This window comes from Crocodylus porosus, unplaced genomic scaffold (genome assembly GCF_001723895.1).
Source record: "Crocodylus porosus isolate Cpor-Errol unplaced genomic scaffold, CroPor_comp1, whole genome shotgun sequence".
NCBI classification, from domain to species: Eukaryota; Metazoa; Chordata; order Crocodylia; family Crocodylidae; genus Crocodylus; species Crocodylus porosus.
In genome coordinates this window covers 159,347,274-159,363,930 of record NW_017728906.1, presented here as the reverse complement: position 1 = coordinate 159,363,930, position 16,657 = coordinate 159,347,274, and the positions used below count along the sequence as shown (strand labels likewise).

Genomic DNA, 16,657 nt, shown 5'->3' with positions numbered 1-16,657 from the left:
AATAGGTTAAAGGAAGCAGTTCATCCTTCTTTAGGCTTGTGTCCCTCATTTGTGGTTTCTGACATTGATTTTCAAAGCCATGTTACAATCTTAATTCTTGGCAGATTCAGTTATAAAACACGCCGTAAATACCAGACCATCCACTGATGCCAAATTTTATTTCATAAAAAAATCTTTGATTAACACAAGAACAAGGGAGGCACGTTACTTTGCTTCTCTTCTGTAGAATACAGCACCAGCTGATCCACTGGAACAAACTGAATTATACCCAAGACTAATGTGTAAATAAAAAGTTTTCCTTTATGGAAGGCCCCTACCATTTCCCAGTGCTGGAGATGGGTAATGGTGATGAGGATGATGAAAGCTCTTACCTGCTTTCCATCCAATGTGTATAGGCGTTTTACCACTCCTGAATCCAGCTTGATAGCATCAGTTATATCAGTGAGAACCTGTTCAAACGAATGTGCCGTCTTCTTGTTAAGCAGAATCCGGACCGCCTTACGTGGTTTCACACCACTCCTTATGATGGTGACCAGTTTAGGCCTAATGAAATCCTTGTTCTCTTTTGTATCTGAGGTGCTTCCCTTGGCAGCAGCAAGTGATGGCACTGTACGAGAAGCGGAAGTTGTCTTAACATTCACTGACCAGTTTGGGTTTACATTCTTTGTGTACTCCAGTTTCTTGAAGGGCTCTATTGAACCACATACATAGCTCTCCCCTGAAAAAGAAAATGAGTGACATACTAGTAAGATTAATACTGGAAAAAAGACAGACAGACAGACACTGCCTTGTTCTTGATCTGCGCTATTTGTAACATCTCTCTTCTTCTTTTTAAGTAGCGCAGACCATAGTACAGTCTGTATCACCCAGCCATAGAACTGTATCAGGAAACCATCATTACAAAGTGGATTAAAATAGTAGTTTGTTTGCAAGATTTTCAGACAACAGCTTCTTAGGGCATATAGAAATAATTTTTAATGTTTTAAATGGGGGCTGGAAAGTTTCTGCAATTCAGCTGAATCTGCTGCAAATGTTCAGGCAGCCCACTCTTATACCACAGTAAATGATAGTTAAGGCAAAGCACCTCAACCCTGAATGAAATTTGACTGAAATTATCATGGTACACCTTCCCTTACTGCAAACAGATAAAATAGTTACAACAGCTTAGCTAATTCACAGTCATGAGTGATAACTGCCCTTGCTTTTAAAATAGTGATATTTTGTGTCTGTCCATGGTCTTGCACTGAATATTCCATAATCTGATGTACTGGAATCGAAGGACCTAATTATAAAATAAAAATATTTGCCAGAACAGTCCTTTCACCCCCATATCCACAACTGCACTTTCAGAGTCTCTTAATGTGGGAGAAAACATAGATCCCATGTACTTTAGAATAATCAAATATTAATGACTTTTTTTTAATTAAAACTGTTTTTTAACTAATAGAGAATTGGTGAATTTAGACTAAAGAGTCGACCATGTTGGACACTTTCAATCCAGAAATTAAAAAACCTAAAGTATCAGTTAAATAAATGGCAATAGAAACAGTTCCATTCAAAATACTATCCAAACAGATTGTGTTTGGAATTATTTCTCCTGCAAAGCAAAACTATGTTAAAGTTGACAACCCAAAAAATATTAGTCAGTATTTTTAATTTTGGAATTGAATGGTGGACAAAAGTTAAAACCAACAGCATAAACTGCAAAATAGGATTTCAATTTTAAAATTCTTCTTGGTTTCTGTAATTTGATTTGCATTGACATAAATAAAAACGATGCGTCATCAATAGTATTGTCCATGGTGCTTTGTGCTGTTAAGAAAATGACAAACACACTTCCTGCCCTAAATATTGTAAGAAAGACTCTCCTCCCCCCAAAAAAAAGGAAAAGAAAGAAAGAAACGCTAAAAATATTTTCTCCGACATTCCTACAATGGAAATAACTGCAAGTTACTATTAGCACTAGCTTTGCAGAAGTAGCTAAATGACAAGTATGTTTTTTGATTCAAGATTCATATGCTATCTACTGCACCTAGTGCACCTCATTTAAAAAAGGCATTGATAAGAGAGAGGGAATCATCAAACTGACATCACTGGAAGGGCAGAGAACCTTGGGCAGTCATTCTCAATCAGGTTTGCCTTGAGATCCTTTCAAGGGTTAGCACTGTTAGGTATGCAACAGGATACACAAAATAAACCCAGGGATTTCAAATAGGGATCTAAAGCATTAAAAACATTCTGAGCTGTTGTAGTCAGAGCATTTTGATACAGAAGAATTGCTCTATTATTATTCTGTAGTCAAAAAACAAGTAAAAACTAAGAGGAGGCATTTTCCAAGGTGTTCCTTGAGTCTAGAATGGTTGAGAACAACTGACCTAGGGTTAGGAATATATGATAAGCAGTGAGGTTCAAGGGAGTGGTCAGGATGGAAGTCTAACGATCAGAAGTTAATACTTGATGCGGTGAACAAGGGGAAGCCAACTGAGAGATTCAGAGGTAACAACAGAATCAAACCAACAAGTTAAGAAGATAATGTTGAAGAGGAGAGAAGGAAGTATCAAACTGACATGATCAGGAGAAAAAAGAGATGCAATAAGGGCACCAGTAGAGCAATTACAGTTGTCAAAATATGATTTAAGAACTCTGTACAATTTAGTTTGGAACATAAAATACTCAGAAGATTGGGAGGGGAGGTCGTCCATTTCCATCATTTCAGTCATCCAATGTATATACACTGTGTCCTCAGAACAAAAAGGCTCAGCAATTAACTCTAATAATGATCTCAGACTGATCAAACTGGACACATTCCCTTTTATCCATATCTCTGCCCATACTTTTAGCGTGAACTTTTCAGCTGATGCACCATGTAAATGCTGCCTCTTTGGCTAAGTACAGACAGGCAAAAAGCCTGAGGGTGAATCAATTCAATCTTCACAGGTTAGACTCAACTGCATAGATTGAACTGATAAGCAAGTGAACTGACATGCACTTTGATTCCATAAATGCAGACACATGCCTGCAATGGCCTAGATCAGAAGCTGGGGTGAGAGTGGGGTGGGGAGTCTTAGAGCATACCTCCATGCTCTGCTGGAGCATACAGCTTGAGCCAAAGCTAGTTTTGCACTTTGAGGGGGTGGGGGGAGGGGGGGAGTGCAAAGCATCCTGGGATGCTGGGGGCACTGAGTTAACTTGAAACTGGAGAGGATTTGAGACAGAAGCTCAATAAACTGATCTGATTTAAATCAGCTAAGTCTGATACTACATCCATCCAGGTTTATCTTAAACTGGTTTCCACTATTTTGAACATCTGTTATGTTACAGATTAGAAATGGTTTCTGATCACTTACGCCATTTTATGTGTAATTTCTGGTCCTAGCCTTTGTAAGCATCCCTCATTCACATATTTTTAAGAATTTTAAAGTGTAGCTATTAATATTATATAAATCTTTTTGTCTAGATAGTTTTTACTGATGCAGTTAAAAAAAAAAAATCACTCTGTAGAATGGAGTTACTTATGATATAAAACTAGTTGCACTCTACTTTTGTCCCTCCTAATAATTAACAAAACTACTTATTTCTATGAATCTTCAATCAATAACAGTTAAGTATATCTACTTAATTACAAAAAGCACATTTAAAATAGGATCTTCTGAAAAACAGGTTACTGTGTGATGCTCAACACTACACAAGTGATCATCCAATCACAAAAGAAAACAGTATTAAAAAAAAGAGTCAAATTTTTAATGTCATATATTTCAAAGGGGCAGGCTACCTCCATTCTTTATAAATCAATGCCAAGCTAGTTAGATGTAATTTTATTACTTATGGTGTTACAATAGCCTTTACTACCCCAAAAGATTTATGCCTTGAGCACGCTGGATTTTTACCCTAGTACAGTCTTCCCTCTCTAAACTTGGGCAACTTATTATGCCACAACTGTAAGGGTTAACTAGGTACCTAATGAATGTACCAAAAACTGCTTATTCTTCTGCTGGTAAACTAGCATCAAGAACCATTTAAAAAATAAGCCACTAAAATTGCTGGTTGTTTTATTTGCCAGATTTCCCACATCCCCTGTAGCTTTCCATATTACTGTAGCTTTTCGCCAAAAAGGTATCCTTTTTATATCAAGATACTTTATTTTCCCCTTCAAGGAGCAGCCTAAAATATGATTATAAGATACTGATGGACATTTATTGAAACTTGTTCTACCTAACAGGCCGTCATTTTAATGTTTTGTTGGTTTTTTTGTTTTAAGATTGAAGACTATAGATACACAAGCTTTAAGCAATCTAAAAGTCATGATATAGTAGGCTCATGACAGAGACATCACAGATATAACAGTCATCTGACCACACAACAGGCTTCAGTGAAGTTAATTTGTGGATACCTGTCATTCACATGGATTTTCAAAAAGCACAAGAACCAAATTGAATTAAAAAAAATCAATCAGCACCCAATTTAGAGCTGTCCCTTGTCCTATTCTGAGCAATGTACATCCCATTTTCTATACCAGGGGTTTTCAAACTTCTTTAATAAATGTACCCCCAGTGGCCCCCTTTTGATTAAATGTACCCCTGGGGGGGAAGGGGTAGCATGCAGCCAGACACAAAGCGGGGGTGGGGGCAAAAGTGGTAAGTGGCCAGACACCGAGCAGGGGTGTGGGGAGAGGCAGCAGCGCAACATCTGTGCAGCCCTGCTCTCACCCTGCCCCCAGCTTTGCACCTATAGGCAGCGGCATGGGGTGGCTACGCTTCGTCCTCGTCTACCCCCTCATATCTCCTGGGACCTTTCAAAGTATCCCTGGTTAACAGCCCCTGTTTTATACCTAAGTTTTAAAAAATTGGCCCCCAATTAGAGCAGCAATTGAGTACAAGCTTAATTTGCTTGTACCAGGGCTCCAAATTGATGGCAGCCAGAAATTTAAAGTCAAACAACCATGTATGATAACAAAAGGTTACATTTACAATTTTCACACATGAAACTTACCATAGTAATATATGCTTTGGGGCTACAGGAGACTAAGGATTTAGTCCATCAGCAGATGATTAGCTCTGGAGAAGCACAGAATCAAGGAGGGAAATATGCCCCAAGGATGGTTCTTTTATGGGCTGCTCCAGAAGTGTTGAACCTTAAGTATCACTTTTTACATAGGGTTTGGCCTGAAGATATAAACTAGCCCTAAACATAACCCTTTGTGACATGACAATGAAGTGTGTGGGGAGAGGGAAATGTATGATGGAAGTAACCAACTACAAAAGTATTTGAAGGCTATCAACACAAAGAAGAGTAATTTTTTGCCTCGTGAAATTTCTAATAAACCAGAACTAAAGTAGTCAACATGCAGTACTGGATACTTGCCATAAAAGTATCCTAAGGACAGTGTCTATAGAACTGTAGAATATCCCCTCCAAAGGAAGAGATTGTACCATGAAATGCTCATTCATCTATCTTTAAGCACATCACAAGTCTTGTCTGCAGTATTTATAACTCCTGAAGAAAAAAAAGCATGTGAACTTCCAACTGCCTCAGACATTCCACTATGAATTCAAAACAAAATAAAACCAACCATTAAGAAGATACCTTCACTGATATATATATTCATCCCTAAGAAATGGGAATAGAGGGAACATTCTTTTTTTAATTATTTTATATATAATTTAGTGGCTCAATAAATGCACAACACATAATGTAGGTGTTATAAATTCCGTGGGTAATCAATATTTAAACTAATAGCCTATTTAAAATTCCAAGTGTAACTCATACAACAAATCTTTGATTCAAAATCATGAATTGCAATTTCCTATAATGGCCACATTTGGGCTCAAAATGCTCATTGAACTGTTCTGCACTTGCGGTTGAACTATGTGCAACCAAATGGCACCTATTTGTTAGTTAATTAGTTCTTTCAGCAGAGACAGGTATTATGATGGGAGGTATTCTTTTGATTTAAAATAATACAGCCATACAATGGCTGCTAAGAGATGAAGTATTGATTAGGAAGCAACATCAACTTTTATTGGCTTGTCAGTATTGCAACTTGCTTTACACTAACATTCCAAGGAAGATGGTTGCTCATTTTCTAGTGCTAATGTCTTTGTAAATGTAGTGTTAATGTCTTTCTATTATCCCAATCATCTAGCCTTTAAAGGGTCCAGTTGGAGTCTGTTTTCCTGGGAGCTGGTATAACCTCTACCAGACCCTCTGCGATGGCATTACAGATTAGAGGCCACCTGATTTTTGCAGATGGAAAAATATATCTAATGATATATATAAATATAATTGAAGAATAAAGCAGCTACAGGTTAGATTATGGAAGAAGAAAGGATGGCAACTGCCCATCAAGAAGGTGCATGTCACTACGGAGGTATTCAAGAAAAAGAGGTGGTACAATTCAAGCAGGAAAGTGAATGATAAGCTCAGAATCTAGAAGTGAGGGGAGGGCAGCCAAGCAAACTGCCAGTGCTTCCTGGAACAGCAAGTAGCTGTTCAGTAGGGGGCAAGTTCCAATTCTAGAATATCAAGAGACAACAAGGAATGTGGTTGGAGATCCTAATGTCTGCAGACACCTCAAAACTAGCTCCTCTGCTTCACCCTTTTCACCTCCACATGAGTATAAAGTGATGGGAACAGGCGCAACAGAGGGATTGAAAGGGTAGAGGCAGCCATCCACTAAGCAGAAAGGACTACAAAGGAAGAACAACCTGCACTAGATGAATTATCATTGGATTTCTTATTTGAGTTATACTTATTATCCCAGATGTGATTCCTAATAGAGCTGTGAACTAATGGAACTGAATGCTTGGTGTCTTGACTTTTTTGCAGCAGTATTCATGACACTGTAACATTTCACTCCTGCAGTTTTTACAGAGATAAGAAAAGACACTGCAACATTGCCACAAAACAAGTAAATAAACCTGCACCTCATATGGTGTTCAACACTTAATAGTCACTGTCCCAACAACTTTCTAGTATCTGGTACAGATCAGACAACATTAGTTATTTTGAAAGGACTCTTAATTTTAAAGATGTAGATGACACGGCACTCCTTTGCACAACTACTTCCCCTGCATTGCTTTTTTTAATAGAATGCAAATCCAGGTCCCAGAATGATCTATGGAACTTTTTATCTCATCTCTCTCTCTCCCTTACAAATCAAGTATTTGCAGCCCTTGGACCAAGAAAGAAAGGCTAGTACTTGTCCTGGAAAAATAACTGGAAAATACCTACCATATTGTTGATTCTATCACAAAAATCAAGTCAAGTCAGTCCCAAGGCCACCACAACTGTTGGGGCACCTTAGCTGCTGTAACAACCCTCCTCCATTCTGCACAAGGTTAGCTAAGTTGCTTTGCCCCATTGATGATTCTTCAGACAAAGTGACCTGGTGGCGCTCATCTCCTCTCCAGGTATGGATGGCTGTTGGCTCACAGGGAGCTCATCTGCCCTTTGACAGGTCTTGTTTCTAGACCTGCTAGATGTCTCCACACCTCTTCAGCCAAGCTAATCTAGATGGGTGTGCCAGGTTAGTTACCAACCACCCAACCGTGGAACAGGTTATACTAGTTTACATGGTACCAGATAGTAAACCAAGAGAGGCCTGGCCTGACAAACTATGACAAAAACAATAAATTAATTTTGAATTAAGTTTGATTCATAGATTGAGAGCTGCATTTGTATTAGCATACATCTTGCGTAGTGGAAAGAAACCATTTATCAGCCTTGATAAATCTGCCTAATACAGTCAAAAAAAAGCTGTAAGAAAAATGGTGCTGGAAAGTTTAAAACTGCATATTCTATAGGACCAGACTGTTCAATTACATACGTTGAGAAGCACGTTTACTAAAAACAGACTGCAGACATTTGTTATAGGACCCAATCCAAATATCATGTACAGGATCAGGTCCTTAGTGAATACTCAAAATGGAGTTAGGCATTTCTATGTTCATAAGGGCATAATTCTACAGACATTGGACACTGGTATTTAACTATAAGCTTATGTATACATACATGTGTTGTTTGGAAGATCCTCCTCTTACCCCATCACTTTCACCCACTCATCCTCTCTTTGAATCACTCCACTGTCCTGTGCCTTTCTTCACTTCAAATATTCTGTTTATCTTTACTTCTGAGGCACTGATGACTTATCCTCACCTTAACTATCGCCTCGCTTGCAATGGAGAGATTGATTTGTTTCAAAATCACCTCCAGTGGCAGCTTTTACCATTACATGTTAGCTTTTCAAAGACACACATACGTGTTCGCCTATATTCTTCTTCACATGACATGAGGAGATTCCTTGGAAAACCCACAAAATTACTTACATTTTATTGATTAGGCATCATGGGAAATGGCAACAGCTAGACCTCATGGAAATTACTGCCTGACCAATAATGTCTCATTGTTTCTTTTTGCCCTTTGGGCCAAAAACTCTTTTTTGGTTTGGGGCTTCTTCAGCAGTTGGTATAATAGACCATGACTGGAAGTCCTTGATAATGCAAATACAGGAGGAGTGCATCTTCACATGAGCTTTACGGTAGAGTAGATTAATCGCATCTGCAGTAAAGCATTACCATCTACACGTGTACCAGTATTAGGGCACAGTAAATGAATCAACTCCCCAACAGTATTATCTTACTGTGGAGTACTGAATTGCACTGAAACACATGTAGATGGTAACAAGGGCAGGCAGTGGCAAGAGGGTGCTAAAGTGCAGAGGCTGCCTGCCACCTAGCCCCACACTTTAGTGCCCTTGTGCCCCAGCCAGCCCCTCCGGCACCTGGCGTCATCACCTAGAGGCCAGGGCTAACCCCCTGTGTGCCCCCTGCCAGCCCAGGCCTGCTTTGCCCTGGCTCAAAGTGCTGCTGTCCCAGGTATTAATTGCATGTGTAGATGCACCCAAGGAGAACTGCAGCCAAAGCTCATTCCATGGTCTATACACTTCAGGAAAATGGACCACTACAAAAACAGTTAAGGTTTATTAATATATAATCCCACTTCAGAATTGTGTTGCTTTCTCCAATAGATTCATTTTTACTTCTGCTGTCCAAAAACAAATCAATGGTGGCGGTGCTAGTTCATCGTTGGGTACAGACATGCAAGTGGCTTGTTTGGGGCAAGAGGGGATGGGACTTCATCATTTGTCAGCTGCTCCATGTTAACTGCCCGTGTGTATGTTCTTCTTCCATGATAACTGAAAGATAAGAAGTGCAGTTCAAGCTTGGGCAAGACTGAGAGAAAACCGGTGAGGCTTGTTTCTCAGAAGTTCTCCCAGGTTTACCAGAAATGCGGTATACAAATGGTTATGGACTGCTTTGAATTTAAAATTAATGGAAAAGGTGTCTAAGACACCTGAACTGCTTTTTAAAATTCCCATCTTGCAGTTCCTTTCCAGACTGCCATAAGCTTCTAGCATAGCAATGCAAAATGCTGCAGATGCAAAACAGCTCATTTGCATCCTATTTCCTCTTTCAGGCCTACTTTCTTCACAGTTCTGTTATAGTGGCATCCTTGCCACCAGGTGCTCAATATGGCTTCTCACAGAACCAGTCACTGTCTCACAGATCATCTAAAGACCTCCCTGCCTCTTGCCCCATTGAAGAAAGCACCATCTTCTCCATTTGCCTGGAAGAAAAGGATCTAAAAAAGGGAAAGATTCACATTTCAAGACAAACCGTTATTGGTATTTAATTTGAGGCACGCCTCATTTGTACCAAACAGAACATTGTCTTCAGTATGAGCTCCTCAAAATAAAAGTACAGATACTAACAGTTATCTGACTGAAGAAAGTTCCTATTAAGTTAGCTCATATAGCAAGACAGCATTAGTCCCATAGCAAACAAAGCAACATTTCACATTTCAATAGTTTGAGCAGGAATTTAATTGGACAAGTGGCAAAACCAAGTGATTTTCCAGCTATTTAAACACAAAGCACAGCTGCAAGCTAATTACTGCTGTAATAAACAACCGAAATACGTTAAATTTAAACAAAAAAAAGGAGGTGATTGAATTTTTTTAAAACCCTGTGAACTGTCAGTATGTTAAGTCATGCTCTATAATGCAGATTTCAACCAACTGCAACAAAATAGTCCACTGCATTTTTTAAAAACTAAGATCCAAAAAAAAAAAAAAAAAGCTTTTTGGGTGGGGAGGGGATATGGATTTATTTTTTCCATTATATACAGCCACTTATTATTTTAAATCCCACCACAAATATACCATATGGAAATGGGAATATGCTATTGAGATTTGACCTTTACATAGGCACTTGATGGATGGAAAGCATGCAAGAGGAAGAGTAGATGGGGAAAAGTACAGATCTGTATATTTCTTGCCTCAGAGTAGAAAGATTAAAAAAAACCCACACAACTCCCTCCCCCCCACCAACCCCTTTCTCTCCAGCTCTGTTATTACCTACAATGGCAATAAGGGAGGAATTTATTCAGTATTTTTTTTAGCTAGTTTGGTATTTTTAAATAAATAAATTTACTGCTCCCTCTTCTTTCTGTTCTCTCTTTTTAAGAGCTGGCTTTTGCACAATTTTTGCAGCCAACCAATCTGCATGAATATCAGCGACATTTACCTCTTGCTGATAACACCAGAAGATAGTATGAAGAGCTCTAATAATTATTTCCAAAAGGAAGGGAAGACAGAATTGCAGCCCTGGCATAGTTGTGGATTAATATTTGCCTCATCACCCTTTCAGCAATCATTCTTTCCTCTCTCCCTGCCACAATATAAATATAAATATTACACTGGTCTTCTAGCATTTGGATCCTACCTTGGAACCAAAGACATTGTTTCCATATGAGGCTTCTTCCCTCCCACTACACTAAAATTGTGAGCCTTTCTTGACAGTCCTTAGCTATGCAATAACCCCTTCATGCTCTCTCCCACTCTATTTCCTACCCAAGGAAAAAAGCCTGAGAAAAACAATTCTTCCTTTGCTGCCTTTTCCCACTCCCTCAAGACTTCCCTCTGTTGTGATGCCTACAAGGAACACTCAGTAATGGCAACATAGTTCATGTGCTGGGATTTTTAGTTGCTGTCATACTGGATTTTTGTTTCTTGTTATACCATTTTTGCTATTACCTTTTCCTCTTCCAGTTACTACATTAGTTTTCCTTTATTTGATCCTCTCATCATATGCTGATCCTCTTTGTCATATTTAAAAAAGACAAGTGGTGATACAATACCTATCCTCATTGGTATATTTAGCTGATACAACAATGAAAAAAGAAAACCTATACACACATCCATGAAATTAGTCAGTCTACTCATGTAAGTAAGTGTGAACAGGCTCAAACTCAAACTCACAGGATTGTTTGGGTTTCTTTAGGCTAGAAAAGAATTAAAGCATTGGGAAGTCTTCCTCCCCTTCACAGATGAATTAAATACAACTAAGGCCACTTGTTGGACTTAAAGACCTTTATAGCATGTCTCTGTTCCTGCTGAAGTGATACAATATATCCTATCCTTTCTCTCAAGCAGCACTGGGCTTCAATTATGCTTCTGGAACACACCAGGTTTAATGTCAGACACCATGTAAATCATTTTTTCTGTGTTCTAAACTAAGAAATGGTATCTACAGAAGAATGACACTAGAGACAAATGAACAGGCATCTTGGTGACACTGCATTTTGCTGGAGGTGAGGGAGACCTAATTTAGAAGCAGCTTCATGATTCTGAACACCAGAGGATTAGGGAACAGTGTACATCCAGAGGCAATGGCCTATTATCATCACTGCATTGCAGGAAGAAAGTAACGGCTGTAATTGCATTGCCCCGACTGAGCTGGTGTCACAACTAGCCTTTATTATGAAACCTACTTTTCCTTCTGTTACAAGAAATGGGGTGTATGCACATTTTTCTAAAGCAAGAGGTTTACTGAAAGAAAAGAATGGCATGTCCTCACTCTTAAGGAACCCAGATTCCTTAAACATACCACAGCCAACATTGATGCGTCAGCAAGGACACTTGCTGCTATAACAAACAATTGTCTAAGGGTACCAATGGCTTGGTCTAGTTCAGTAGAGTAGTTCTTCAGTGAAGTGTTAATATGTTAGGAAGGAAACGGCTCCAAAAAATCTAGGATGGTTACCGTGATGGGAACAGAAAGGAAAAGGTTACCAGTTCCAACAAGACTATATACCAAGGGCAGCAAACCTGTGGCTCTGGAGCCACAAGCAGCTCTTCAGAAGTTAATATGACCATTTGGAAGCTGGTCACTGTGTGCTTCTGCAAAGATTCAAGGAGACACATATTAACTATTAATGCATGTTATTATATTAATAATCCTGTAAGTTTCCTCCTAACCAAGAGTAGAACACTATTGCTAATCACATTCCTGAAGTCTCTTATTAGGCAGAGAAAAGAGAATTTCCTACGGGGCGGGTGGCAGGGTGGGGAGTTTGCAGTCAGGGGCCATGTGAGTCACAGTTGCAATCTGCTGTGTTCCTTACTTCAGCCTCTACCATCCTTCCTCTCCTGATTCAGTTGCTCCAAGAGAGAGGAATCAGCATAAATCAACAGCAGGGGGAAATAGGTAGCAGCAGGTTACATTTACAACCCATACTTATGGAAAATTTATTAAGTTAGGCGTGCATCAATACAAATGTAAAAATGGCAAGGTAATGTATTCATGCAGTTAGGAACTTTACACTCGTATCTCTTTAATGCTGACCTTCTACTAGTTGGTCCAAGGAAGAAATTTTCTTGGAGCCATCAATGGTGTAGATTGTTCTCACTCCCTGGGGCAGATTCACATTATCAGACAGAGTTCGGGTCAGATCAGCCAGCAGGGCCTCAAAAGATCTAAACCGGTCAGGGGAAATGGCATATACAATCCCTTTGAAATACCGATCTCCATTGCGATAGAAACGAACTTTCTTGGCTTTCTTCTCAGAACTGAGGGTTTGTAGAGTGCGGGTTCGGTAAAAGCTGCAGTGGGCACTGTGAGTAGGGCTGGGCAGGCCATTTACCCGAGACCCTCTGCCATACCGCTGTGCTTTGTCACGCTCATCAAAATGTTCCAGCTCCATGTCTCTCCCAAACGACATTTTGAAATTTAGCCTGAGAACAGCAAGGAAGAAAAAAAAAGTTAATGGATATGTTTTAAAGACTTGGTTATTAAAAACTCTAAATTAAGACAGCAGGTTACCAATAACATACTACAGGAGATTCTTTGACATACATACTATGGGAGATGGTGGAGACTAATGATTTAAACTCCCAGATGCAGGAGTAAGCTTTACGACTCTCTTGCCATGCTGTAAAATTTTGGTTGCCCGAAGTTTGTTACCAGCCTTTGTAATCTGGCATAGTATGGATGCTAGTCAGAAAGCTGATCACCAGCAGTTCTCAGAGAAAAAAAATTAAGGACTGGCATGTCACACAGCTTTCATTCGTATGTAGCACAGAGTTGATCACCTGGGAGGAAGCATAAGAACTAGTTTTTTGATTTTCTCTTAGCCTTCTACTCAACAAGGTTTCCAATCCTATTAAAGGTGACATAACCAATTCACTCATGCTCTCAATTCTGCTTACTCCAACTCTGATCTCAGAAAAGTTGTCACTTATTGGTTGGCAGGAAGTATAATCCCCTCAGCAACATCCCATTAAGAACATTTCAGAGGAAGCAGTCATGCATGGTGGCAAGAGAAATCAGAATTATTGAGTGCAAAAGAGTCAGGTCGGTTGGTCAGCTTCACAGTTGACAAAGTCTTGCTCCTTCTGGTCATTAGTTGCTTTCATGACCTGCTTTACACTAAGCTGATGTGGGTCAACCCCACTCTCCAATCTTTAATACACACTGAAAAGATGGTGTTTTCTTCTCTATGAAAATTGGGTGCTTCCATGATTTAAAGGAGCTCCTCAAACCACTATCATCCACTGAGCAAACAACCTTTTGAATTTACAGAAAGGGTCTGTAAGACAATATTCTGTGTCTCATGGTTTGTCATATACATTTTCCTGAGGGGGTGAAATCTGTTAACTCAATTTTTCTCGAATCACTAATGGATAATTAATTTTATGTTTCTGAAGTCATCTGAAATCCCTGAAGTTGATCTCAACCCCCTGACATGACCACAAATAAGGTTCTGAGTTGAGTGGTTCTGAAAGCAGGGAGTTCAGTTTTCAAATACAGCACACCCTGGAAATCTCTAAATGAAGAGTTATTATTGACCTCACTTCCATTTTTGGAAGAATTAAAATATCATCTGAACTAATGTTGAAGAGCATAATTACTACAACCCTCATGCTGATCTTCATATTTATTTAAATAAATGTTTGAATCCTTATGTTACATTTAAACAAAAGAATGTTTCTTCTCATTTAAAGCCACCTAGATTTGTAGTAGTAATTATCTGTAAAACACATAAAATGTATTTATTGCATAGCTACACAGATCTAATTTAGAAGTAATCATCGATTTGCAACACACAAGGAGGGGAAAAATAGCTAGCACCAACTTTGTTATAGCCACTAATAGGAGACGATAAAAAAGCCACAAAGCAACGTTTCAAAGCAAAGTAAAGGCAAAGGTGCATATAAGTGCAAAGCCCTGAATTTAGGATGGACAATCCCACGCACACCGGTGCAAGCTGGGGGGTGACTGGCTGGGCAACAGCTCTGCAGAAAAGGACCTGGGGGTTACAGTGGGCAGTAAGGTGAATATGAGCCAGCAGTGGGCCCTGGATGCCAAGAAGGCTAATGGCATACTGGGCTGCACTGGTAGGAGTGTCGCCAACAGGTCAAGGGAAGTGATTATTCCCCTCTATTCAGCACTGGTGAGGTCACATCTACAGTCCTGTGTCCAGTTGTGCCCCCCCCTTCCCCTACAGAAAGGATGTGGACACATTTAGGAGGGTCCAGTGGAGGGCAACAAAAATAGTAAAATAGTGAGGGGGCTGGGGGACATGATTTATGAGGAAAGGCTGAGGGAACTGGGCTTATTTAGTCTAGAGAAGAGGAGACCGAGAGGGGATTTAATAGCAGCCTCAACTACCTGAAGTGGTGTTCAAAAGAGGATGAAACTAGACTGTTTTTAGTGGTGGCAGATGACAGAACAGGGACAGAACAAGGCAGATGACAGAACAGAGGCAATGGTCTCAAGTTGCAGCAATGGAAGTTTCGGTTAGATATTAGGAAGAATTTTCTCACTAGGAGGGTAGTAAAAAACTGGAACAGGTTACCCAGAGAGGTGGTAGAAACTCCATCCTTGAAGGTTTCCAAAACCCAGCTAGACAAAGCTTTGGTTGGGATGATCTAGTTGAAGATGGCCCTGCTTTGAGCAGGAGGTTGGACTAGATGACCTCCTGAGGTCCCTTTCAACCCTAATTTTCTATGATTCTAAGACAGAATAGGGTTTACATGTACATTTTAATATGGTGAAGCAGCGATGGGGCCCATCCATATGTTAACTGTCAGCATACAAATAGTCCCACCCACTTCATAAGACTATCCACATGCTTATAACCATCTCACATGTCTAAACCATGGGAAGATGCTGTGGATTTCATTTCTCCTACCTCAGATATAGTTCACAGTCCATTTTATTACACCAACATGCAATCAAGTGTTTGTTTAAATATAGACAAGATACGTAGCTACATACCTAGCCTTCTATCTACATGTTTAGTCAGGGAGGATCCTGCCTTGAGCTAGGGGCTAGCCTAAGTGACGTCCTGAGCTTCTTTCCTGCCATACTTTCCAGTGGCCCTATACTCTTCCAAAAAGACTTTTTTTTTTAAATAACACCTCCCCCTGTCCCCCACAACAAAAGCCCAACACACATTTTTTCAGAATTGCCCTTTACCTTCCCTTATCCGCTCTACTGGAGAGAGAAAAAACCCTCTGCAAAACTTTAGTTGGAACAACAGCATTTCATTGACCCCCTGGCTATACTAAAAATGGCAAGTTATTTTTTAAAAGGCCACGGGCAGGCTTTAGACACCAAATTGAAAAGGTATGGTTCTGACATAGGATTAGGTTTTTTATCTTTTTTTATTATAATGCTCATAAAAGCCACTTGTTTGGAGATAAACAACCCTGCAGAGGTTGCCTTTCAAAGGCTGCAATGGGGAAGTGAAATTGAGAAGAATGAAAAACAAAGAGAGGGGATGGGGAAAAAAAAGAAATGAGATGCCTGCTGTTGGTGTGCTCATCCAAAGCAACTCAAAAGGTAGGAAGGGCAGGGCTGAATTAACTCTTTAGTGCAGTGATGGCCAACCTGCAGCTCTGGGGCCACATGCGGTTCTTCAGAAGTTAATACGCGTCTTTGAATCTTTGCACAGGCACACAGGTGACCAGCTTCCAAATGGACGCTGGTCACCCTGTGCTTGTGCAAAGATTCAAAGACACGCATATTAACTTCTGAAGAGCCACATGGGGCTCTGGAGCTGCAGGCTGGCCACCCCAACTTCAATGGGCCCTAGGGAAACAAACTCAGGCCCTGGGCCAGTCGAGACCCCCTCCCCACCCTGGTGCTGCCATCCGCGGGGAGCACAGCTTGCAGCCACCCTGGCGTCAAGGCCAGTGGAGGGAAGGGAGGCGGATGGGGCCGTTTGAGCTGTCACCACGGAGGGAAGGACCAGGGCCCCCCAGAGCTCAGAGCCCTAGGCATGTGCCCAGTTTGCCTATGTGTTAACCTTGCCCT

General features: G+C 40.2%; 1 protein-coding gene across 3 annotated transcripts in view; it reads right to left on the bottom strand.

Moving 5' to 3' along the window:
* Positions 1–13,076, bottom strand: part of DCLK1 (doublecortin like kinase 1) — a 396,146-nt gene extending 383,070 nt beyond the window's left edge. For all 3 annotated transcript variants that reach the window (XM_019530072.1, XM_019530074.1, XM_019530076.1), the window contains exons 1-2: positions 12,683–13,076; positions 372–718 (exon numbers count right to left, since the gene is read on the bottom strand). In XM_019530072.1, the coding sequence (XP_019385617.1) occupies positions 372–718; positions 12,683–13,058 (723 nt within the window). In that variant the 5' untranslated portion in view covers positions 13,059–13,076. The remainder of the gene's footprint in view (positions 1–371; positions 719–12,682) is intronic.
* Positions 13,077–16,657: the final 3,581 nt, after the last annotated feature.